Genomic DNA, 27,206 nt, shown 5'->3' on the forward strand with positions numbered 1-27,206 from the left:
TGGGGGGGTGGGGGGGCTCCAGTCAGATCTCCTGAGTCAATATATCGATCAGTATTGGCTCTGCTCTCTGCTCGGTTCTGCTCTCTGCGCTCTGCTCTCTTCTCTCTTCTCCTTGACATCAATCTACAGCGAGTCTCCCGAGTGGGGCTCGGCTCGATTCAACGGAACACCACCAGAAGCTAAGCGCTGCTCTTTATCCCTCATCAACGAATCTCAACTCAAACTGGAACTTGGATACTGCGTTGGCGGTACGGAACCAGGAGCGAGACGTGCAGGAAGAAACTGCAAGCAAGACAACAGGCAATCGGGGTGAGTATACCGCCTGCGCCTACACATCCACAAGACCACTTAGCTGTGTGAGGGGGTGATTGTAAGTCCCAACCAAACCTTAGAGGGTTTTAGTGCTGGGGCGGGGCCGGGGAGGGGGGGCTCCTGTGTTAATTTATTTCACGGGAGGGTTCTCTTATTAGGCCGTGGTAATTTAGCATGGTAGGGCTTATTGGACAAGCCAGGTTGTACTGTTTACTAGTGTTATTGTTAATCTTATTAAACACAATACGATTGAGCCCAAAAACGTGTGTCCGAGTCTGATCCGTCCTTATAATCCCTATCGTTCCAGAACTTATAGTAAGAGGTGTGTTTTCGAAATGCCCGAGAAAACCCCTTACAGCCCTCATTTTCAGCTCTCTTTTCTTCCTGACTTTAGCTGACCTTACACATACTGTGTTTTACTGTTGGCTGCTTTCCTGGAGTTTCTCTCTGTGCTTAGAAACGTGCACTATTGAATTAACTGTTGTGATGCATTTCACAGTCTTTGAATTTAGATCCAAACCTTTCTTAAACCTTCTGACTTTTCATTCTTAAACCCTCTGTCTTTCTCTCATCTTTCAAAGACCTTTTTGAGCTTTCTAACCTCCTTCAAAAGCGTTCCATAACTCCCTAAAATTTTCCTGACCTGAGTGACAAAGTCTGACCTGAAATACTAGAATACCATGAAGGAAATAATGACCAATAAAGGTGATCAATTTAACCAAATTGATCACTTTCCAAAATGTCATTTAACTAAAGTATGCATTCATACTCCATGGATAGAACTTGGAGTAACTCACTCCCAAGTTCTCTTAAGATTTGGGGGCTCCATTAATGCAGACATCCACAAAATCTCGATCTCAGCTCATGGGATTTGTTTGGCGATGGTGCACCGACATCATAACATTGTGCTCCGAACATTTCAATTATGTTTTTTTGGTTTAAAATTATTTATTTTATCCCCAGCAGGGAGGAACAATTGAGGAACTCTTTTTTTTTTGACAGTTTAAACCCTTCTTCTTGACCCTGTTAAAATTTGTCCTTTGGGGCCCTCGCTGCAGCAGACACTGTGTTCTGAGATCTACAGTTGAGGTCTGAAACCAGTAGCTGCAGGAAATAGAAAGTTGACTGAAAGTTTAATCTGCTGAACAACTTGCTTACATAACATTTTTAGCATTGCTGGGAAGTAGATACCACTTTACAATGATGCTAAAGGTGGCATGTGAATGCAACAAAACAGAAATTAATTAATTTTACAAGAACCAGACTTCTCATTATCTCTTTGCTCCTTTTCCTTCCCAGAGCTTGAAGCACTAGAAAGGAAATAAGTCCTCTGATAGCAAATCTATGCCAAGGTCTCAAGTGGCTCATTAAGGGAGTATCTGTTCAAGGCAATAACACATTAATCTGTCTTTATTTTTCACTTCAGGCAGGACCCTATTGTGAGCTGGTACAAGGATCCTAATTATGAACACCTGTCAATACCTGTCAATACCACAAGGTATGAATGTCCTGTGTGCCATACAAAAATATCCCAGGATATAAGGATCAATCTTTTAACTAAGGATGTCCAGAATGTACTTATAGTATGTTTTATTCTGGAATGTATGTTGCATGTGTTCCAATCTAATCAAAATTATAGCCTTTTGAGTTCAAATGTGATGGTAAAAACTGCAGGTACATTCAGCTAGTGTTAGCAAAACCAATTATATGTTGCTCTGTGCATCCCGACAAATCAGTTCCAATATATTCTAACCACGTTCCTGAGTATATATATATATATATATATATAGGGTTACAAAGACAGTGGGGTAGATTTTGACTTTGTGCGACAGTGGGTGATAGCAAATCGGCAGCCCATTTTATATCTCCATACTTTATACTATTACACAAAGTCAAAATTACCCCCATACTGTGTTATTGTATTAAAAAGTAAAGAAACTCTAAGGTGAATACTTTTTCTTTGAAGTATTCCTCTGTTTCATATAGAAAAAAATAATAGACTCGCTATTATTTTATTTGGCATTTTTGTAGAAATGTCAATATTTTCTTTCTTTAGAAAATTAGGTGTTCGCCTTGGCTCAGTGGTATCACTCCCGCCTCTTGAATCAGAAGGTTGTGGGTTGATGTCACACTCCAGAAACTTGAGCACAAACCCAGGCTGACACTTCAGTGTAGTACTGAGGGAGCGCTGCACTGTTGGAGGTGCCGTCTTTAAGATGAGACATTAGACCAAGGCCCCATCTGCTTTCTCAAGTGGACGGAAAAGATTCCACGGCACTATTCGAAGAAGAGCATGGGAGTTCTCCCAGTGTCCTGGTCAGCATTTATCCTTCAACTAACACCTTAAACAGATGATCTGGTCATTTACTTCAGTACTGTTTGTAGGACGTTGCTGTGTACAAATTGGCTGCTGCGTTTCCTACATTACAACAGTGACTACACTTCAAAAGCATTTTGGGATGTCCTGAAACCATGAAGGGTGCTATATTAATGCAAGTTTATTCTTCCTTTCACTGCCATGGAGATCTGCATCCCTAGCTAATATTTTGGTTTCCAAGGACTTGGTCAGTATGGCCATCCTCTCCCTCATTGGCTATGGACCATTCTGAGACACACGGGCATGCTGTCCATCATTGACATCACTGAAATGACCTAAGAGCAAAAGAGACCTAACCTAACCTGAGGATCTCCACATCAGTAGGAAATTGTCATTTTTGCAAAAATATCAAACAATGGTGAGTCGCATTTTTCTATATAGAAAGGGAGAGTACTTTGAACAAAACTTCCCCTAAATCTTTCATCCCCTTGAAGTGTGTGGCATTGGTGAGTTTCTAGAGATGAAAACTTGGAGGGAATAGCTGATCCTTGTCAGAATGTTGTTTCGCCAGGCATACTCTGCGTTGTGAAAAAAATTATCAGCAATTTAAAAATAGTAATTCATAATTTTTCAGTACCTAATTATATAGTGTCAGGAATATTTTAGCTCTTTGATGAGTCCATTTTTTATGGAATTCTCAAAAGAGTACATTTGCACATATGTGTGAAGCCATTCTACATTTTGATTACATGATGCACTTAGGAGGAGTGCATTGACCTAGCCAAGTTTCTTGGCGTGGCTGTTTTTGTACTGGGATCAAGGTGGGTCAGGGGGTAGAAGTCCCCTGGTCTTGGTTTCTGGGAGTTAGTTAGGCCTCAGCTGGTAAAGAATTCTCTACATACTGGTGATCATGTAGATTGGGGCTGTTACCCTTCATGGTCAGTGGGTTGGTTGCTTTCCTGGGGATAGGGGGCTGGGGGGGGGTGGGGCGGGGTTGCAGTTTGCTTTAAGTGAGCCTTCAAGACCAGGCCCGAAATTGTTTGGTATGTCCCCAGTTCCAGGTGGAGGCCGAAAATCACTGTGATTGAGATATGTCCCACATATGCTTCAACCACATGTTTTTTTTGGGAGGGCTGCACTTCATCACAGAAGAATATTGTGCCTCTTTGCAGCTTGTAGTGAAAGTTATGCTAGTCTGCTCCTTGCAGGGTCCCTCACTCTCCAGTGGGCAAGCCCTCTGCTCTTCTGGGATCGCAAGGCCAGTCATGGTCCTAATGGTGTCCTAGCCTCCAATCAAGAAACTATACAGCAAGGCATCCTTCGGCACATAGCCCCGCAGCAGTCATTTTGCATAGAGGGATGAAATTTATGGAGCTAGAGTGCAATATGTATGATGCATGGCCTTGAGTTGACCTTTGTGCATTTTGTAGTGGTCGCTCACCACTCCTCCTTTAATGGACACGAAGAGTCCATTTAATGCTGAAACATCAAGGGATTGAATTTCCTGAAGGGGGTCTGCTGATTGTCTGCCGTGTCCTCGGTGGAAGAGCCACAGAAATCATTGAAGCCATTTTTCCGCGGTGGAAAAACGGGAAAACCTCTGTAAAAATTCAACCCCCGCTCCCCCCAATGGGCCATAATATTGTCACCGCTAATCTTCATCACTCGCGCTGCAAGGCCAAGTGCCGTGCTGGAATGGGAAACAAAATAATCAATCAATGATTAAAAAGAATGCATGAAAAATTGTTGGCAGTGTGCCCATGACTTCCTGATGTGCACAGCCAGTGGGCGAATCTGCCGTCAGTAGCGTGGATTTATAAAATCGGTCCTGTAAATTCAAAAAAGTTTATCATGATCCTTTTTTGCTGAAGTATTTACAAGTAGACATAAGCCACCAAATGTAAATCAATTTCAGACATATTTATAACCTTTCTTGCCATTTTACCAGCAATTTATTGCACAGACTTTTGGAGTCATTTTATTCAACTTGATGTTGGGACTTATTTTCACTTAAGTGTTCTCAGACCATGTCTTTCAGTATAAAACTTGTAAGCTTTATAATGTCTAATTATTTAATTTAAGGGCTGCTGCTCTGGGGTCTGCCAGGATTATGTCTTTTAAAAAGATGCATTTTGTATTTGACAGACAGAGTGGATAATTGGTATACTTAATTAAAGCCAAGAGGACAAATGTTCCTGCCAGTGTAATTGCACCCTGCACTGTATCTATATAAAATGTAGCTTTCAGCCCATCCAAAGGATGCAGTGAATACAATTCAGTATGAAGATTTTTTTTTAGCAGAAACACTCTACCTTAACTCAAGTGGATTATCGAGCATTATAGAAAATCGCATTGCACATGGAGCTGTTATAGTGAGGAACAAACTGTCACATAGACAGTCCATCTCAGTGACTGCTGTATAAAGATGGCTTCCTCATTATTACAATGTTGGATTCTTATAAACTGTTTTCTTTCTCAGTGGATCCCATAAGCAGACATTGTCGCTACAATCTGAAAGTTGTACTTTTTCAATTCTTTGTCCCAAGTAGCCGTAAGTAACCCAAGGATTAATAATTATTCTACTTGCTGCATTCTGCTTGGTGCTAAAAGTACTCTCTCTTTCTAGAGAAAATCAATTACTCTTCATGATAACATCTTTGGGTAGCAATAAAAAATATTATTTTCTAAGACAACCCTGGTTAGACAGTGCACATTCAGTTGATTTTGTATGTGTAAAACTTTTGGTAACAGCAGAATGTATTGTAGCATATTACTCAGGAGAAAAGTGATATGATACGTTACATCAAGCAGTCTGATACTGCTCCAAAATTTTGGAAAGAAATGCTGAACTGATACCAACTCCAACTTTTAGCCGATTAGCTGTTACAGTCCTCAGTTCTGGACAACCTCAGTTGTCACCCTTCCCAGTCCAGGTAAGCCATGCTTCCTACTTAAATTTAATTGCACAAATTATACAGATTGCACCACACCCAGGTTCCCTGTTGACCTTGCTGTGCCGTTATCAATTTGTACTTCCAGCAATTTGCAAGGCAAAAATTTTTCAAGCTGAAGGGTGAGGAAAAAAATCCATGCATGGGGCACACTGCAAGATGCCCTGCTCCAGCACATTCTGGGCCTATATCTTTGCAGAGGTCCACATCGTTCACTTGTTTTGGGATTTTCTCCATACATTTCATATATACTGCAATAGACAATGGGTGAACAATTACTCAATATAAAAAGTCATCTAACTCAACAGCCATGGTCAATCCAAATCATCTACAAAATCTTCACAGAGAATTGTCTGTTTCCTTCAAATCAAAAATCCCCTGCTGTTCATTACATCCAGGAGACAAACACATTGACCTATTGGTCAGAACACAGAAGCCCTGATTTTACAAAGCTCCACCACGAGGCTTTGTCAGTGGTGCACAGCTTTACTGGTGGCAGGCATGGTTTGGATAATCATGTACCTGACCTTGTATACCCAATTCACAGCATATAGAATTTTGCGAGGCGCAATTATAGGGTGAATGGAGGTCACACTACCTCCTTTTTAACAACTCCAATTTAACAACTAAAACAACAAATTTATTCAAATGAGGTTCCATGCTGAATTTAAGTATTTAATTTTTTTGCGTGACAAGTTGCTGAAAGTGCGAGGTGATAACGTCGCAGTGAGGGAAACCAGGCATCTGAGACCTGAGTGAACAGGGCAAGCAATTATGTATCTCCTTAACCAAACAGATTGAAGGATTGTGAAATTAACAGCGCAAGGACTGAGAAGGAAGTGTAAATTAGAGTGGGTGAATTCAATGTCAAATCAGGTACAGAAAGAGAAATAAAGAGAGGGAAAGAAAGATTGGATTAAGAGAGAGAAAAAAGAGACAGAAAGGAAAAGTAAAAAAGCATTTTAAAATTTTTAATTTGACATTTTTAAAACCTCCAATGACAATTAACACATGAAGGAATGAGATTCCGCATTTGTAATAGTTAATTTTCAGTGCCAAAGTGGTTGATTGGCAGTAACTAACAATTATGTCATTAACAGCCTACTTACTCTTATAATGATTCGATGTAACTTTCTGTGGCGAGTTTAGTTCATATCTACCGCGCAAATAGAACAACTTCACGACATTCAGTGCATTTCAATGGTGAGGCAAACAGCGAGATGCCGTTTTCGTGAAGCTAACGGTGGAACGGACAGCAACTTTTGGATATCCATGTTTAACCATGCATCAGCCCCTCACCTGAAGTTGCTGTACCATTTGCTCATAAATAACAGCGAGCGCCATTGGCCTCACCGTTATTGTGACGGCAAATTCTGGGCCAAAGTCTTTATGATCTATACAGTAGAATCTTCAATGTTTCTTGCCAGTGAAGATCATGCAAATGGGGCATTGGGAAATTGAGTTTATGGCTGTTTCTGGCCTCATCGCTTCTTTCTGTGTTTTTCCAGTTGGCTGGATTGGTGGCTCAAGAGTGCTCTTGTGCATTTCCTGCAAGAGCCTCACCAAAGAAAGAAAGAACTAGCATTTATATTGCGCCTTTCACATTCTAAGGATGCCCGAAAGTGTTTACAGCCAAGGAATTACTTTTTTTGAAGTGCAGTCACCGTTGTTGTGCAGCCAATTTGTGCACAGTAAGGTCCCACAAATAGCACTGAGATAAATGATCAGTTAATCTATATTGGTGATGTTGGCTGAGGGATAAATGTTGGCCAGGATATGAGGAGACCATCGAATTGTGCCATGGGATCTTTTACATCCACCTGAACAGACAGATTCATCTGAAAGGTGGCATCTCTGACAATGCAGCGCTTCCTCAGTACTGCACTGATGTGTCAGCCGAGCTTATGTGCTCAACATTGGCTCAGCGGTAGCTCTCTCGCATCCAAGTCAGAAGGTTGTGGATTCGAGCCCCACTCCAGAGACTTGAGCACTTTTCCATTATTTGCCCAAAGACTCTGTTTTGCATCTGCATGGATCTGCTTGAGCAAAAGTCAGTAGGGGGGTTAAATTGGAAAAGGCCAATAATTGGGCACGGGTAGCACGATCCGCGACTAACCTGCGCCTGGCTTCCTGCGCAGGCAGGACGAGACATTCATCTGGCCTGAGTATTAACTGACAACAGCGTTAAAAACCAGGCCTGACAGAAGGATTCCAGGAAATGCACACTTTCCACCAGTAGGGGGAGCCCGAATCTCTTAAAGGGAAGTTGTCTCTTAAAATCTCTTAAAGGTAGCCGATACCTGTTATTTGCTGAAAATAACAGTCTGCTGTCTGAATGGAGATCAGACATCGCACACATAAAACAAAGATGCAGGTCCCGTCCCTATATTTACAAACTGATGAGTTATGTTAAAACATTGAATTAAGGTTGCACCTACTAAATCCCACATCCTCCAGTCTGCTTGCCACACCTCACCAATTTGCCGATCTGAGTTTGTACCAGGCTTGCGAGAGTGCGTGCACCATGGTTCTCTGCTGATGCACTAGAGGCCTTGGTGTAAGAGGTGGACAGAAGGAGGGACACCTATATCCGCAGGGGGCAGGAGGCCCTTCAGATATATGTTGAAAATGTAGTGGGAGGCAGCGGGGGATGAAGTCAATGCCAGGTGCATCACGAACATGGATGCAGTGCAGGAAGAAGGTCAATGCTTTGACACGAATGGTCAAGGTGAGTGAGGTCAACTCCTATCAGCTGCACCACTAGTCGCAGCCACTGCTCCACGCACTACACCCCTTCAACCACATACCAACAAACTCACTCTTTCCATCTGAACTCTGCCAATCAGATGCTCCCTCTCACCCTTACACATTACCACTGTTGCAAGCCGCTCACCCACAACTCACAGGCCACACACACCGGCAGCTATTCAACCATGACAGGCACATCACCCAGACACACGTCCCGCTTTCTTGCAGGAGAAGGTGGCGCATAACAGGAGACAGCAAGTGGCAGTGGCATTTAGCCCCTTGAGCCTGTTCCGCCATTCAATGAGATCATGGTGGACCTGTGACCTAACTCCATATACCCGCCTTAGCCCCATATCCCTTAATACTCTTGGTTCACAGAAATCTATCAATCTCAGATTTAACTTTCACAAGTGAGCTCGCATCAACTGCTGTTTGCAGAAGAGTTTTCCAAACTTCTCTCACCCTTTGCATGTCCTGGCTCTAAATGTTAGGCCATGTCCCCTCGCCCTAGTATTCAAGTATAGGAGACCTCCAAAAACAGTTACAAATGCATCAGCAGTCAGAAGCAATAATCCAACAATTAACCGGTAAATCCTGCATGGTCCTTTTAAATAGTGCTGGTGGGGGTTCCTCCAGGGATTCTAAGACATGTTCATATGGTTGCGGTTAGGACTGCACGTTGAGTTGAGCATTGAGTCTCAAAATGGTGTCTATCACTTTAAATCAGCATTGCACACTGATTGTATCCATTTTCTCCTTCTGCCATCTTGGCACTTCAAGAGGCCGCTTAGAGCCGAAACAACGTGCGCTAAATGGCCCAATTTCTAGCCAAGTGGGTCTACATGAAGACTTTGAAACTCTCACTCGCATTTTAGGTTTATCCAAAAGAGTTCAAATCAGCATTGATTGCTTGTTGGTTCATGCACCAAAAAGCATCTATAGCAGCAGCATAAGCATTCATGATAGATGCATCAACTGTTCTTATGGCCTGCATTACTGAGGTCCGCAATACAGTTATCACTGTTGCTGCTCCTTGCTCCATGGCAGACTGTGCTATACACAGTCATTCTTCTTTCACTTGCATTGTTGTGAGTATGGAATTAAGTGCCTGTTCAACATGTTTCATGCTTTTTTTTTAATGATTTGTTCACTGGATGTGGGCAATGCTGCATTTTTTGTCCACCTTCTTGTCCTGAGAAAATGTTGGTGGGCCTTCTCCTTGTACCGCTGCAGGCCTTGTGCTGATGGTGCTCCCATGATATTGTTAGGTAGTGAATTCCAGGATTTTGACCCAACAATGGTGAAGTACTGGCAGTGCAAGTGGGGATGATGTGTGACTTGGAAGGGAACTTAGAGGCGATGGTGTTCCTGCGATCTTGCGACTCTTGTCCTTCTTAGTGGTAGAGGTTGTGGGGCTGAGAGGTGCTATTGAGCTAAGTTTGGTGAGTTGCTGCAGTGCATCCTGTGGATAGTACATATTGCGGCCATAGTGCATTGATGGTGGAAGAGGTGGCAGGTGGCATGCCAATCAAGTGGACTGCTCTGTGCTGGATGGTGTTGAACTTCTTGAGTGTTGTTGCATCTGCAGTCATCCAGGCAAATGGTAGGTATTCCATCAAACTTCTGATTTGAGTTTTGTAGGTGGTGGAGCGTCTTTGAGTTGTCAGGAGGTGAGCCACTCATCATAACGTACCCAGCCTCAAACCAACTTTTGGTGCCGGATTGTTGAAATGGCTGGGCCAGTTAAGCTTCTGGTTAGTAATAACCCCCAGGATGTTGATGATGGGAGACTTGGTGATATTGGGTGTCATTGAATGTCAATGGAAGGTGACTGGGTCTTTTCCTGTTGGAAATGGTCATAGCCTGGCATTCATGTTGGTTAGCTAACAGGAAACAGAGAGTAGTCATAAATGGGTCACTTTCAGGTTGGCAAGATGTAACGAGTGGAGTGCCACAGGGATCAGTGCTTGGGCCTCAACTATTTACAATCTATATCAATGACTTGGATGAAGGGACCGAACGTACGGTTGCTAAATTTGCTGATGACACAAAGGTAGGTAGGAAAGTAAGTTGTGAAGAGGACATAAGGAGTCTGCAAAAGGATATAGGTAGTTTAAGTGAGTGGACAAAAATCTGGCAGATGGAGTATAATGTACGAAAATGTGAACTTGTCCACTTTGGTAGGAGGAATAGAAAAGCAGTATATTATTTAAATGGAGAGAGATTGCAGAACTCTGAGGTACAGAGGGATCTGGGTGTCCAAGTACATGAATCACAAAAAGTTAGTATGCAGGTACAGCCAGTGATTAGGAAGGCAAATGGAATGTTGTCATTTATTGCAAGTGGAATGGAATATAAAAGTAGAGATGTTTTGCTACAGTTGTACAGGGCATTGGTGAGACCACATCTAGAATACTGTGTGCAGTTTTGGTCTCCTTATTTAAGAAAGGATATAATTGCTTCGGAGGCGGTTCAGAGAAGGTTCACTTGACTGATTCCTGGGATGAGGGGGTTATCTTATGAGGAAAGGTTGGACAAGTTGGGCCTGTATACATTGGAGTTTAGACGAATGAGAGGTGATCTTATTGAAACATATAAGATCCTGAGGGGACTAGAAGGGGTAGATGCTGAGAGGATGTTTCCCCTTGTGGGAGAGACTAGAACTAGGGGCCAGAGTTTAAAAATAAGGGGACTCCCATTTAAGATGGAGATGAGGAGAAATTTTTTCTCTCAGAGGGTCATGAGTCTATGGAACTCCCTTCTCCAGAGAGTGGTGAAGGCAGGTTCATTGAATATTTTTAAGGCTGAGTTAGATGGATTCCTGATTAACAAGGGAGTCAAAGGTTATAGTAGGTAGACCGGAAAGTAGGGTTGAGGTCACAATCAGATCAGCCACGATCTTATCAAATGGCAGAGCAGCCTCGAGGGGCCGAATGGCCTACTCCTGCTCTTAATTCATATGTTCGTGTGTGGTGTAAATGTTACCTGCCACTTGTCAGCCCAAACCTGGATGCTATCCAGGTCCTGCTGTAAGTCAGCTTTGGCTGCTTCATTATCAGAGGAGTTGTGAAGCCAAACTTCCTCTAAGGTTCCCCCCTGCTCCGGCCCTGAACTCACATCTTTCTCTAGTTTCTCTCCTATAATCCCCTCATGCCCTCTCCGAGCTCATCTTGTCCAAGAAACCCACCTCCTGCTCCCTCAACCCTATTCCCACCAAACTGTTGACCACCCAATTTCCCTTCCTAGCCCCCATGTTAACTGATATTGTTAACGGTTCCCTCTCATCAGGTACTGTCCCTCTCCCCTTCAAATCTGCCGTCATCACCCCCTCCTCAAAAAAAAAACACCCTTGACCCCTCTGACCTTGCAAATTATCGCCCCAGCTCCAACCACCCTTTCCTCTAAAAGTCCTTGAACGTGTTGTCACCTCCCAAATCCGTGCCCATCTGTTCCGCGACTCTATGTTTGAACCCCTCCAGCTTTCGGCCGCTGCCACAGCACTGAAACGGCCCTTATCAAAGTCACAAATGACATCCTCTGTGACAATGACCATGGCAAACGATCCCTCCTCATCCTCCTCGACCTGTCTGCAGTCTTTGACTCGGTTGACCACACTGTGCAAATAGCATAGATGCATTTAAGAGGAAGCTAGATAAGCACATGAGGGAGAAAGGAATAGAAGGTTATCCTGTTAGGGTTAGATGAAGTAGGGAAGGAGGAGGCTCGCGTGAGCATAAATGCCGGCATAGACCAGACCGACCGAATGGCCTGTTTCTGTGCTGTGGTTTCGATGCAATCATCCTCCTCCAACGCCTCTCCTCCATTGTTCAGCTGGGTGGGACTGCTGTCGCCTGGTTCCATTCCTATCTATGCAGTCGTAGCCAGAGAATCGCCTGCAATGGCTTCTCTTCCCCCTCCAGCTTCTAATCCACATGCTGCCTCTCAGCAATATCATACGAAAACTCAAAGTCAGGTTCCACATGTGCACTGATGACACCCAATTCTACCTCATCACCACCTCACTCAACCCCACCACTGCTTCTGATTTTTCATGCTGCTTGTCCGACATCCAATATTGGATGAGCAGAAATTTCCTCCAATTAAATATTGGGAAAACCGAAGCCATTGTCTTCGGTCCCTGCTACAAACTCCATTCCATCCCTTTCCCTGGCTACTGTCTGAGATTGAACGAGACTGTCCGCAACCTTGGCGTCCTATTTGACTCTGAGTTGAGCTTCCTACCCCATACCCTTTCCACCTCCATAACATCGCCTGTCTCTGCCCCTGCCTCAGCTCATCTGCTGCTGAAACCCTCATTCATGTTTGTGTTATCTCTAGACTCGACTATTCAGTCTAACCACCTCCCTTTGACGTTCAACGGCATTACCATAGTCGAATCCCCCACCATCAACATCCTGGGGATCACCATTAACCAGAAACTAAACTGAACCAGCCACATAAATACTGTGGTTACAAGAGCAGGTCAGAGGCTGGGTATTCTGCAGCGAGTGACTCACCTCCTGACTCCCCAAAGCCTTTCCACCATCTACAAGGCACAAGTCAGGAGTGTGATGGAATACTCTCCACTTGCCTGGATGAGTGCAGCTCCAACAACACTCAAGAAGCTCAACATCACCCAGGACAAAGCAATCTGCTTGATCGGCAGCCCATCCACCACCTTAAACGTCCACTTCCTTCTCCACCGGTGTACCGTGGCTGCAGTGTGTACTGTGCACATGATGCACTGCAGCAACTTGCCAAGGATTCTTTGATAGCACCTCCCAAACTCACAACCTCTACCACCTAGAAGGATAAGAATAACAGGTGCATGGGAACACCATCCCTCCAAGTTCTCCTCCAAGTGACACACCATTCTGACTTTAACGTATATGGCCGTTCCTTCATCGTTGCTGGGTTGAAATCCTCGATCGTCCTGCCTAACAGCACTGCGGGAGAATCTTCCCGACTGCAGCGGTTCAAGAAGGACGCTCACCGCCACCTAATCAAGGGCAATTAAGGATGGGCAATGGCCTTGCCAGGGACGCCTATTTTTTTTTTTATTCGTTCACGGGATGTGGGCGTCGCTGGCAAGGCCGGCATTTATTGCCCATCCCTAATTGCCCTCGAGAAGGTGATGGTGAGCCGCCTTCTTGAACCGCTGCAGTCCGTGTGGTGACGGTTCTCCCACTGTGCTGTTAGGAAGGGAGTTCCAGGATTTTGACCCAGCGACAATGAAGGAACGGCGATATATTTCCAAGTCGGGATGGTGTGTGACTTGGAGGGGAACGTGCAGGTGGTGTTGTTCCCATGCGCCTGCTGCCCTTGTCCTTCTAGGTGGTAGAGGTCGCGGGTTTGGGAGGTGCTGTCGAAGAAGCCTTGGCGAATTGCTGCAGTGCATCCTGTGGATGGTGCACACTGCAGCCACAGTGCGCCGGTGGTGAAGGGAGTGAATGTTTAGGGTGGTGGATGGGGTGCCAATCAAGCGGGCTGCTTTATCTTGGATGGTGTCGAGCTTCTTGAGTGTTGTTGGAGCTGCACTCATCCAGGCAAGTGGAGAGTATTCCATCACACTCCTGACTTGTGCCTTGTAGATGGTGGAAAGGCTTTGGGGAGTCAGGAGGTGAGTCACTCGCCGCAGAATACCCAGCCTCTGACCTGCTCTCGTAGCCACAGTATTTATATGGCTGGTCTAGTTAAGTTTCTGGTCAATGGTGACCCCCAGGATGTTGATGGTGGGGGATTCGGCGATGGTAATGCCGTTGAATGTCAAGGGGAGGTGGTTAGACTCTCTCTTGTTGGAGATGGTCATTGCCTGGCACTTATCTGGCGCGAATGTTACTTGCCACTTATGAGCCCAAGCCTGGATGTTGTCCAGGTCTTGCTGCATGCAGGCTCGGACTGCTTCATTATCTGAGGGGTTGCGAATGGAACTGAACACTGTGCAGTCATCAGCGAACATCCCCATTTCTGACCTTATGATGGAGGGAAGGTCATTGATGAAGCAGCTGAAGATGGTTGGGCCTAGGACACTGCCCTGAGGAACTCCTGCAGCAATGCCCTGGGGCTGAGATGATTGGCCTCCAACAACCACTACCATCTTCCTTTGTGCTAGGTATGACTCCAGCCACTGGAGAGTTTTCCCCCTGATTCCCATTGACTTCAGTTTTACTAGGGCTCCTTGGTGCCACATTCGGTCAAATGCTGCCTTGATGTCAAGGGCTGTCACTCTCACCTCACCTCTGGAATTCAGCTCTTTTGTCCATGTTTGGACCAAGGCTGTAATGAGGTCTTGAGCTGAGTGGTCCTGGCGGAACCCAAACTGAGCATCGGTGAGCAGGTTATTGGTGAGTAAGTGCCGCTTGATAGCACTGTCGACGACACCTTCCATCACTTTGCTGATGATTGAGAGTAGACTGATGGGGCGGTAATTGGCCAGGTTGGATTTGTCCTGCTTTTTGTGGACAGGACATAGCTGGGCAATTTTCCATATTGTTGGCTAGATGCCAGTGTTGTAGTAGTACTGGAACAGTTTGGCCAGAGGCGCGGCTCGTTCTGGAGCACAAGTCTTCAGCACTACAGCCGGGATGTTGTCGGGGCCCAAAGCCTTTGCTGCATCCAGTGCACTCAGCTGTTTCTTGATATCACATGGAGTGAATCGAATTGGCTGAAGACTGGCTTCTATCATGGTGGGGATATCGGGAGGAGGCCGAGATGGATCATCCACTCGGCACTTCTGGCTGAAGATGGCTGCAAACCCTTCAGCCTTGTCTTTTGCACTCACGTGCTGGACTCTGCCATCATAGAGGATGGGGATGTTTACAGAGCCTCCTCCTCCCATTAATTGTTTAATTGTCCACCACCATTCACGACTGGATGTGGCAGGACTGCAGAGCTTTGATCTGATCCTTTGGTTGTGAAATTGCTTAGCTCTGTCTATCGCATGTTGCTTCCGCTGTTTAGCATGGATGTAGTCCTGAGTTGTAGCTTCACCAGGTTGGCACCTCATTTTTAGGTACGCCTGTGCTGCTCCTGGCATGCTCTTCTACACTCCTAATTGAACCAGGGTTGATCCCCTGGCTTATTGGTAATGGTAGAGTGAGGAATATGCCGGGCCAAGAGGTTACAGATTGTGTTGGAATACAAATCTGCTGCTGCCGATGGCCCACAGCGCCTCATGGATGCCCAGTTTTGAGCTGCTAGATCTGTTCTGAATATATCCCATTTAGCATGGTGGTAGTGTCACACAACACGTTGGATGGTGTCCTCAGTGTGAAGATTGGACTTCATCTCCACAAGGACTGTGCGGTGGTCACTCCTACCAATAGTATCATGGACAGATGCATCTGCAACAAGTAGATTGGTGAGGATGAGGTCAAGTAAGTTTTTCCCTCGTGTTGGTTCGCTCACCACCTGCCGCAGGCCCAGTCTGGCAGCTATGTCCTTCAGGACTCAGCCAGCTCGGTCAGTAGTGGTGCTGCCGTGCCACTCTTGGTGATGGACATTGAAGTCCCCCACCCAGAATACATTCTGTGCCCTTGCTACCCTCAGTGCTTCTTCCAAGTGGTGCTCAACATGGAGGAGGACTGACTCATCAGCTGAAGGAGGGCAGTAGGTGGTAATCAGCAGGAGGTTTTCTTGCCCATGTTTGACCTGATGCCATGAGATTTCATGGGGTCCAGAGTCAATGTTGAGGACTCCCAGGGCCACTCCCTCCTGACTGTATATCACTGTACCGCCACCTCTGGTGGGTCTGTCCTGCCGGTGGGACAGGACATACCCAGGGATGGTGATGGAAGAGTCCATGATGTTGGCTGAAAGGTATGATTCTGTGAGTATGGCTATGTCAGGCTGTTGCCTGTGGGACAGCTCTCCCAATTTTGGCACAAGTCCCCAGATGTTAGTGAGGAGGAACTTTGCAGGGTCGACTGGACTTGGTTTGCCTTTGTTGTGTCCTGTGCCTAGTGGTCCAATGCCGGGTGGTCCGTCCGGTTTTATTCTTATTATGACTTTTCGTAGCGAGATTGTACAACTGACTGGCTTGCTGTGTAGAGTAGTGAAGGATCTTGGTAGTTGTGCTGCTATCTGATGGACTGGGTTGTTATGTTCTGTTTGTTTTGACTTGCTCTTTTTATTCCACTAGATGGTGCAGTTTGTATTTGTTTATTTTTGCAATGTCTCATCAATATTCTGGAATTGCCAGTCTGACTGTGGTAAAATGGGATGGATATCAAATTCTAGCTATTTTTTTCCTAATGACTGTGGGCGTACTTATAGTTTTTATTGTTTTGTTTTTAAACTCTCTCTCCAAACAGTATACCATTTCCCAACTGGGAAGGCGGGTTAATGAGCAGCCAGTGGCAATCTTGAGTCACTCACTTAAGATTTCCCAGATCAGGCTCATGTGACTAGACTGCACCCCCTATCATCCAAAGTGTGATTGGAAGCTCAATGCATTTGGGAAACGTGGATATGAAACTGCATCTTACTCTCCATGGTTTGTAATAGCACTGCTTAAAATTAGAGAACTTATAAAATGAGAAAACCCTTTCTTCATTTTTAACTTATATTTGTGAACATACTATGGAATTACAGTAAGAGTATCCTGAATAGTCGTGTTAAGAACATCTGAAACATACGTAAAAAGTTCTAACTTTTTCACCAGTAATAAATGGATATCGTTACTGATATCCTGTTTCCGGTAAAGTTATTGTTGAGAAGTTACTAATATTATCACCTTTCTGAGACTAACTGTCCTTTATCTTCTACATTAGAAATCATTTTAGCAACCAAATATAAGAAATTAATTTTACTATGTAAATATACCCAAGGATACTGAGGGAAATGGGGGAAAAAATAACAAGAGGCCTTAGAAATTATATTTCAGGGTTTTGCTGAGAGTGATATATGCTGGAAGACTGGAGAATGTCCAATATAATACCCATTTTCAAAAAGAGACCAAGTAATTATAGCCAGTTAGTTTAATATTTGTGGTAGAGAAAATTTTGGAATCTTTAATTAAAGATTAAATTACTAAATATCTAGAGAGAAAATAATTAGAAACAATCAACACAGATTTCAGAAAAGAAGATCGTGTGTGACAAACTTAATAGGGTCTTTGAAGAGGTGACAGATATGATGGAAGGGGGAAATGCACTGGATGTGGTGTACATGGACTTTCAGAAAGCCTTGGCAAGGTACACGCAGGAGAAGATTAAGGGATATTGAATTAGGGCAAAGGTAGCAAGTTGGATTAAAAACTGGTTAGAAGGGAGGAAACAAAGGGATGAAATTGGTCTTCGCCAATAGCGCAAAATAGGTTCATAGTGAATCTGCAGTCCATTTTAAACTGGAAATTGGGATAATACATTTTGGATTAAAAAAAAGTAATAATATACTTTGGGGCAAGGTTGGGTAATGTGGAAAAGCACAGAGATTTGGGGGTCCAGGTTCACAAGATATTTAGAACAACATCTCAAGTGAATAAGGCTAATGAAAGGCTAATGGAATATTGGATTTTATAGCAAGAGCCATCAAATGTAAAGTCAAGATATAATGGTGAACCATATAAAACTTTAGTAAGACCACAATTGGAGTGCTGTGTGCAGTTTTTGGCTGCACACTATAGAACAGGTGTTGAGATAATATAAATGTAAAGAATCTTACAACACCAGGTTATAGTCCAACAATTTTATTTGAAAATCACAAGCTTTCGGAGGCTTTGTCCTTCATCAGGTGAATGTGGAAATCCTTGAACGTTTCGCATTTATATTCAGAGAACAATACCTGGTGATTAAAGATAATCTTTCCAACTGCCCGTTGTCAAGGCAATCAAAGTGTTCAGACAGAGAGGTGTTACCTACAGGACCACCGAATATACAAACGGCCAGAACACAAAACAGAGAGAGAGAGGGAGAAACATCCGAAAGGAACAGAAAGACAGAAAATGACCCGTTGTATTAAAAACGGATAACTTTTATTCGCTGGTGGGGTAACGTGTAGCGTGACATGAACCCAAGATCCCGGTTGAGGCCGGCCTCATGGGTGCGGAACTTGGCTATCAATTTCTGCTCGACGATTTTGCGTTGTCGTGTGTCTCGAAGGCCGCCTTGGAGAGCGCTTACCCGAAGATCGGTGGCTGAATGTCCTTGACTGCTAAAGTGTTCCCCGACTGGGAGGGAACCCTCCTGTCTGGCGATTGTTGCGTGGTGTCCGTTCATCCGTTGTCGCAGTGTCTGCATGGTCTCGCCAATGTACCATGCTCCGGGGCATCCTTTCCTGCAACGTATGAGGTAGACAACGTTGGCCGAGTCACAGGAGTATGAACCATGTACCTGGTGGGTGGTGTCCTCTCGTGTGATGGTGGTATCCGTGTCGATGATCTGACATGTCTTGCAGAAGTTGCCGTGGCAGGGTTGTGTGGTGTCGTGGACGCTGTTCTCCTGAAAGCTGGGTAATTTGCTGCGAACGATAGTCTGTTTGAGGTTGGGTGGCTGTTTGAAGGCGAGTAGTGGAGGTGTGGGGATGGCCTTAGCGAGGTGTTCGTTGTCATCGATGACATGTTGAAGGCTGCGGAGAACATGGCGTAGTTTCTCCGCTCCGGGGAAGTACTGGACGACGAAGGGTACTCTGTTGGTTGCGTCCCGTGTTAGTCTTCTGAGGAGGTCTCTGCGATTTTTCGCTGTGGCCCGTCGGAACTGTCGATCGACGAGTCGAGCGTCATATCCCGTTCTTACGAGGGCGTCTTTCAGCGTCTGTAGGTGTCGATCGCGTTCCTCCTCGTCTGAGCAGATCCTGTGTATTCGCAGGGCATGTCCATAGGGGATGGCCTCTTTGACGTGGTTAGGGTGGAAGCTGGAAAAGTGGAGCATCGTGAGGTTGTCCGTGGGCTTGCGGTAGAGTGAGGTGCTGAGGTGCCCGTCTTTGATGGAGATTCGTGTGTCCAAGAAAGAAACCGATTCTGAGGAGTAGCTGCCATGAGGACGGCCTCAACCGGGATCTTGGGTTCATGTCACACTACACGTAACCCCACCAGCAAATAAAAGTTATCTGTTTTTAATACAACGGGTCATTTTCTGTCTTTCTCTTCCTTTCGGATGTTTCTCCCTCTCTCTCTCTGTTTTGTGTTCTGGCCGTTTGTATATTTGTTGGTCCTGCCTTGACAACGGGTAGTTGGAAAGATTATCTGTAATCACCAGGTATTGTTCTCTGAATATAAATGCGAAACGTTCAAGGATTTCCACATTCACCTGACGAAGGAGAAAGCCTCCGAAAGCTTGTGATTTCCAAATAAAATTGTTGGACTATCACCTGGTGTTGTAAGATTCTTTACATTTGTCAACCCCAGTCCATCACCGGCATCTCCACATCAGAGATAATATAACACAGTTTCACTACGATTCAGCCTGTCATGAGGAAATACAAATATGAAGAAAGACTTGAAAAACTGGGGCCGTTTTCATTCGAACACAGGAGATTTGATATGGGTGCTTAAAATTATGAAGGGATGGGATAGGCTAGATAGAAACAGAGTGGGATCTAGGATGAGGGCACACAGATAGAAAATTAAATGTAAGAGATTTAGGTCAAAGAGTAGGAGAAACTTTTTTTCCACAGAGGATTGTGAAGCTGTGGAATGTATTACTGGAATAAGTGATTAAAGCAGAAATCATGGGCATGATTTTAGTATGGAAGCAGGAACTCAGTGGGTGGGTAAATGATCTGTGGGAAACCCGGAAGTAACTTGAATGCATCAGATTGTCTGATTGCAACTCGATTGAAGGCACTTAATGTTAGTTCCAGGTTTGCAGGCAAACTGCGCACCTGCATGACACGATTTAAAGCCCACTATATCTCGGGCCAATGCAAAAATGGATTTTTAAGGAAAAAGGAGTAAAAAGCGAAATGGAAGAACATAGAGGAAAGTCAGCATCCAGGTTCTCAGACACCTCCCATGAGATACTGCTGGCTGCTGTGAGAAACAGGAGGGTGATAGGAGGAAGAAACCTGCTTCTGCCACCAAGAAGGTGTGGCTGGAGGTGCCAGGAGAGGTGAACAGCAGGAGCACAGTGCCCAGGTCTTGGCTGAAGAGCAGGAAGCGTTTTAATGACCTAACCAGGTCAGGAAAAGTGAGTACATTTGCTGATTCACCAACATCCCCCCCCCTCACTCTGTGTTGGCACGCCTACTTCATCACATCACTCCTCATACCAACTTAAGTTTCAGCATCAACCATCCTTCACTTCCTATGTACTTCCTCAACTCCCCATTTATGTACCTACCACTGCCACTCACCCCAATGTGATGTATCTGTCTATTAGCCACACTATGATGCATCTGTTCATTGTCAGCCTCACCCAAAGCAATGCATTTATACGATGAAAACATTACCGTTAGCCACTCACAGGTCTGTTCTTTCTCCCCTTGTAGGAGAAGAGAGCGCAAAACGTATGGGAGAGGAGCAGAACTGGAGGTGGCCCTCCCCAAATAGTCCAGCTGACAGATGCAGAGGAGGAGGCCATGGAGATAAGTGTGACATCGGCATCCCTATCCATCAGAGATGGAGAGACTGGGTACCCACATATACCTGGTGACAGAACTTAAACATCTTTCACACACACGATGATTTTATAAGAACATAAGAAATAGGAGCAGGAGTAGGGCATATGGCCCCTCGAGCCTGCTCCGCCATTCAATAAGATCATGGCTGATCTTCGACCTCAACTTCACTTTCCAGCCCAAAACCCATATATCTTGATTCCCCGAGAGTCCAAAAATCCATCTATCTCAGCCTTGAATATACTCAACAACTCAGTATCCACAGCCCTCTGGGGTAGAGAATTCCAAAGATTCACAACCCTCGGAGTGAAGGAATTCCTCCTCATCTCAGTCATAAATGGCCAACCCCTTATCATGAGACTATTCCCCCTAGTTCTAGACTCTTCAGCCAGGAGAAACAACCACTCAGCATCTATCTTGTCAAGCCCTCTCAGAATCTTATATGTTTCAATTCGATCAATTCTCATTCTTCCACACTCCAGAGAGTATAGGCCCATTCTACTCAATCTCTCCTCATAGGACAACCCTCTCATCCCAGGAATCAATCTAGTGAGCTTTCGTTGCACTGTCTCCAAGGCAAGTATAACCTTCCTTAGATAAGGAGACCAAAATTGTACAGAGTACTCCAGGTGAGGTCTCATTAAAGCCCTGTACAATTGTAGTAAGAGTTCCTTACTCTTGTACTCCATCCCCCTTGCAATGAAGGCTAACATACCATTTACCTTCCTAATTGCTTGCTGTACCTGCATGTTATCTTTCTGTGATTCATGGACAAGGACACCCAAATCCCTCCTGACTACCAACATTTCTTAGTCTCTCACCTTTTAAAAAATATTCCGCTTTTCTATTCTTCCTACCAAAGTGGATAATTTCATATTTCCCAACATTATACTCCATCTGCCACCTTCTCACCCACTCACTCAACCTGTCTGTATCCCTTTGCGTCCTCCTCACAGTTTACTTTCCCACCTAGCTTTGTATCGTCAGCAAACTTGGATACATTACACTCAGTCCCTTCATCTAAGTCATTAATATAGATTGTAAACAGTTGAGGCCCAAACACTGATCCTTGTGGCACCCCACTAGTTACAACCTGCCTACCCGAAAATGACCCGTTTTTTCCCACCCTCTGTTTTCTGTCCATTAACCAATCCTCAATCCATGCTAATATATTATCCCCAATCCCATGAGCTCCATCCTTGTGTAACAACTTCTTGTGTGGGACCTTATAGAATGCCTTTTGAAAATCCAAATATACTACATCTACTAGGTTCCCTCTTATCTGCCCTGCTAGTTACACCCTCAAAATTTCTAATAGATTTGTCAAACACGATTTCCCTTTTATAAAACCATGTTGACTCTGCCTAATCATATTATGATTTTCTAAGTGCCCTGATACTACATCCTTAATAATAGATTCTAGCATTTTCCCTACTACTGATGTCAGGCTAACTGGCCTATGGTCCCCTGTTTTCTCTCTCCCTCCTTTCTTGAATAACAGGGTTACATTTGCTGCAATCCAGTCCGCGGGGACCATTCTAGAATCTAGGGAATTCTGGAAGATCAAAACCAATGCATCCATTATCTGTGCAGCCACCTCTTTTACTACCCTTGTGAACTATAGTAATCTCTGGATTACTCCCAGTGCCACGTGCTAATGAATATAAGAATAGTAGGATAAGACAGGTAAATGCGTGGCTGGAAAAATGGTGCAGGAGGGAGAGCTTACGTTCATGGGGCATTGGAACCAGTTCTGGGGCAAGTGGGATCTGTTCTAAATGGACAGGTTGCACCTCAACATAGCTGGGACCAATGTCCTTCCGGGGAGGTCAATTAGTGCTGTGGGGGAGGGTTTAAACTAATTTGGCAGGGAGATGGGCACCAGAATGAAACATCAGAGAAGAGAAACAAGGTGCACAGAGGACTGGGAGAGACAAATAGCACTAGAGTAAAGAATAGTTTAGAAATAAGAGGGATCAGACAGGGGACAAACGCGAGGCAATCTAAGATGAGTTTCGAGAGCATGTCCGTAAATGCACATAGTATGGTAAATAAGGTTGGAGAGCTGCAGGCACAAGTCGCCACATGGGACTATGATACATTGGCAATAACAGGGACCAGGGGAGGATTGGGTACTTAATATTCCTGACTACAAGGTATTCAGAGAAGATAGGGATGGAAGGAAAGTGGGGAGTGGGTGGCAATATTGATCAAAGAAACTGTTATAGCACTGGAAAGAGATGATGTAGTTGAGGGGTCAAAGACAGAATCTCGTTGGTTAGAATTAAGGAACAATAGAGGAGCTATTATGCTACTGCGTGTATACTATAGACCACCAAATACTGGGAAGGAGATGGAGGAGCAAATTTGCAAATAAATTATAGAAAGGTGCAAGAATTGGAGAGCAATGATAGTGGGGAACTTTAATTATCCCAATATAGACTGGGGTAGTAACAGTGTTAAGTTCAAAGAGGGGGAAGAATTCCTGAAATGTATACAAGAGAAATTTCTTGATCAGTGTGTTTCTAGCCCAACGAGGAAGGAAGCAGTTCTGGATCTAGTTCTGGGGAATGAAGTGGGGTAAGTGAAGCATGTTTCAGTGGGAGAGCATTTGGAGAACAGTGATCATAATATCATTAGGTTTGGAATAGTTATGGAAAAGGACAAGGAACAATCAAACGTAAAAATATTTAACTGGAGGAGGGCTAATTTAAATGAGTTAAAAAGGGATCTTGCCCTGATGGATTGGAATCAATAATTGGTAGGCAAAACAGTAATTGAAAAATGGGAGGCCTTCGAGGAGGAGATGGTTCAGGTACAAAGTAGACACATTCCCATGAGGGGGACAGGAACGACATCCAAAGCAAGAGCTCCCTGGATGACTAAAGGTATAGAGATTAAAATGAAACAGAAAAAGGAGGCTTATGACAAATGTAAGGTTCATAATACAATAGAGACCCAAGGTAAATACAGAAAGTACAGAAGAGATATAAAAAAGGGACTAAGGGGGGAAAAGAGAGAGTATGAGTATAGATTAGTGGCTAACGTAAAAGGGAACACAAAAGTCTTTTATAAACATGTAAATAGTAAAAGGCTAGTCAAAGAAAGGGTGAGGCCGATTGGAGACAAAAAAGGAGATCTTCTTGTGGAAGCAAAGGGTATGGCTGAGATACTAAATGAATACTTCGCATCAGTCTTCAATAGAGAAGAGGATCCTGCCAATGTAGCAGTAAAGAAGGAGGTAGTAGCAATATTGGAGAGGATAAAAATAGATAAAGATAAAAGATCAAATACTTAAAAGGTTGGCAGTGCTCAAAGTAGAATAGTCACCCGGTCCAGATGGGATGCATCCTAAGTTACTGAGGGAAGGGTGGAAATTGCGGAGGCTCTGACCGCAATCTTCCAATCCTCCTTAGGTATGGGAATAGTGCCAGAGGATTGGAGGACTGCAAATGTCACACCCCTAATGAAAAAAATGGAGAGGGATAAACTGGGCAATTACAGGCCAGCCAGCCTAACGTTGGTGGTGGGGAAACTTTTAGAGACAATAATCCGGGACAAAATTAAGTGGCACTTGGAAAAGTATGGGCTAATAAATGAAAGTCAGCACGGATTTGTTAAAGGAAAATCGTGTTTGACTGACGATTGAGTTCTTCGATGAAATAACGGAAAGGATTGATGAGGGTAGTGCCGTTGATATTGTGTACATGGACTTTTAAAAGGCATTTGATAAAGTACCACATAATAGACTTGTAAGCAAAATTAAAGCTCATGGGATTAAAGGGACAGTGGCAGCGTGGATACAAAATTGGCTAAGGGATAGAAAGGAGAGAGTAGTGGTGAACGGCTGCTTTTCAGACTGGAGGGAAGTTACAGTGGTGTTCCGCAGGGGTCAGTATTAGGACCATTGCTCTTTTTAATAGACATGATGTGGCGATGCCGGTGATGGACTGGGGTGGACAAATGTAAGGTTGTGATTTTCCGAAAGCTTGTGATTTTCAAATAAAACTGTTGGATTATAACCTGATGTTGTAAGATTCCTTACATTTATTAATAGAGGCATAGAGTACAAAAGCAAGGAAGTTATGCTTAACCTTTATAAAACACTGGTTAGGCCACAGCGGGAGTATTGTGTTCAATTCTGGGCACCACACTCTAGGAAGGATGGCAACGCCTTAAAGAGGGTGCAGAAGAGATTTACTGGAATGATACCAGGGATGAGGGACTTCAGTTATGTGGAGAGATGGGAGAAGCTGGGGTTGTTCTCCTTAGAGCAGAGAAGGTTAAGAGGAGATTTGATAGAGGTGTTCAAAATCGTGAATGGTTTTGATAGAGTAAATAAGGAAAAACTGTTACCATTGGCAGAAGGGTCAGTAACCAGAGGACACAGATTGAAAATGATTGGCAAAAGAAACAGAGGCGACATGAGGAAACATTTTTTTACGCAGAGTGTTGTTATGATCTGGAATGCACTGCCTGAAAAGGTGGTGCAAGTAGACTCAATACTAACTTTCAAAAGTGAATTGGATAAATAATTGAAGGGAAAAAAATGTATAGGGCTATGGGGAAAGAGCAGGGGAATGGGACTAATTGGATAGCTCTTTCAAAGGGCTGGCACAGGCACGATGGGCCAAATGTGCTGTAACATACTATGATACTATGATGATATAAGAGAGGAAGCACTGCTGGAACTAATAATGGGTAATGAACCAGAACAGATACGAGAACTAAGTGTAGTGGAAGATCTAGACAATAGCGATCACAACATAATAAGGTTTAAGGTAAAGATTGAGAAGGACATAAGTAAGACAAAGACCAAAGAAATAAATTGGAAAAAAGCTGATTTTAAGAGGATGAGAATGGAATTGGGGAAGATAAACTGGAAAAATTTACTGACAAAGAAATAGAACAGCAGTGAGAAACATTTAAAATGGTGATCAGTCGAGTCCAGGAGAAATATATGCCTCTAAAGCAAGAACAAACTAGTCAGTATTGACACACCATGGATGAATAAAGAAATAAGGGCAAAATTGAAACTGAAGAAAAAGACATACACTATATACATAGACAACAAAGGAGAGGATGACAAAAGGGAATATGAAAAGGTTAGGAACGAAGTCAAAAAAACAATTAGGAAGGCAAAGAGGAACTACAAAATCAAATTATCAATCAATATAAAAAGAAATAGTAAAGTATTCTACGGACACATTAATAACAAAAGAAAAATCAGGATAGGGATAGGGCCACCAAAGGATGCACATGATAAACTCACAGGTAATGACAGCGAAATGGTAGAAATATTAAATAATTACTTTGCCTCAGTATTTACCAAGGAGACTAACATGGTGGGCATAACATTAGAAGAAGAGATCAAAAAAGACTTTTAAGATAGAAAGGGGGGAGATAATTGATAAATTAATTAAACTTAGAGAGGATAAAACCTCGGGAAAGATTGAGCAGGCTGGGGCTTTTTTCTCTAGAAAAGAGAAGATTGAGGGGGTGGACCTGATAGAGGTCTTTAAGGTTATGAAGGGTTCGACAGGGTAGACCTAGAGAAGATGTTTCCTGCTGCAATATCCATTATTCCCATTCTGACACACCCCATGTTGTCCTGGTTTTGAATTATTGGTATATCACATTTTTCAGTGCATTAACAAATTTTTTGTGAGCTACGTTTTAGAGTTAAAAACCTGGTATAATAATTTTGCAGTTTAAAAATAGCTACTTTTTAAAATTGTTGCATTCAACAGGAAGTGACCTTTGATTTTGTTTTTTTTGAAAGGCAAGTCTCAGAAAGAAACAACAAATATGTTTGTTTCAGATTGTTTTATTACCATCTATTTGATAACAATAAACAACACCTTCCCTTTTTATATGGTCCACGTTTGATTTCCTAAATGCTAATTTCAGTTTATATGCTTGACGACATCATCCAAGGAAATTACATCAGGTTCCACATGTACGCTGACAGCACCTCACCGCCACCTCTCTTGACCCCTCCAGTGCCTCTGTGCTGTCAGATTGCTTGTCCGACATCCAGTCCTGGATAAGCTGCAATTTTCTCCAATTAAATATTGGGAAGACCAAAGCCATTGTCTTCAGCTCCCACCAGAAACTCTGTTCCTTTGCCAGCGATTCCATCCCCTTCCTTGGCCACTGTCTCAGACTGAAACAGACTGTTTGCAACCTTGGTGTTCTATTTCACCCTGAGCTGATCTTCCAATCCCATATTCTCTCCATCACAAAGACCGCCTACTTCCATCTCTGTAACATCGTCCATCTCTGCCCCTGCCTCAGCTTATCTGCTGCTGAAAACTTCATCC

The 27,206-nt window shown here is 43.9% G+C and overlaps 1 protein-coding gene across 1 annotated transcript in view; it reads left to right on the forward strand.

The window, feature by feature from the left end:
* Positions 1 to 23,761: 23,761 nt before the first annotated feature.
* The window catches only part of LOC137324043 (uncharacterized), a gene marked incomplete at its 3' end in the record, with an annotated part of 38,340 nt that continues 34,895 nt past the window's right edge, over positions 23,762 to 27,206 (forward strand). The window contains 1 exon segment of the mRNA XM_067988214.1: positions 23,762 to 23,846. Coding sequence (XP_067844315.1) covers positions 23,762 to 23,846 — 85 coding nt within the window.

This window comes from Heptranchias perlo, chromosome 7, assembly GCF_035084215.1.
Source record: "Heptranchias perlo isolate sHepPer1 chromosome 7, sHepPer1.hap1, whole genome shotgun sequence".
NCBI lineage: Eukaryota > Metazoa > Chordata > Chondrichthyes > Hexanchiformes > Hexanchidae > Heptranchias > Heptranchias perlo.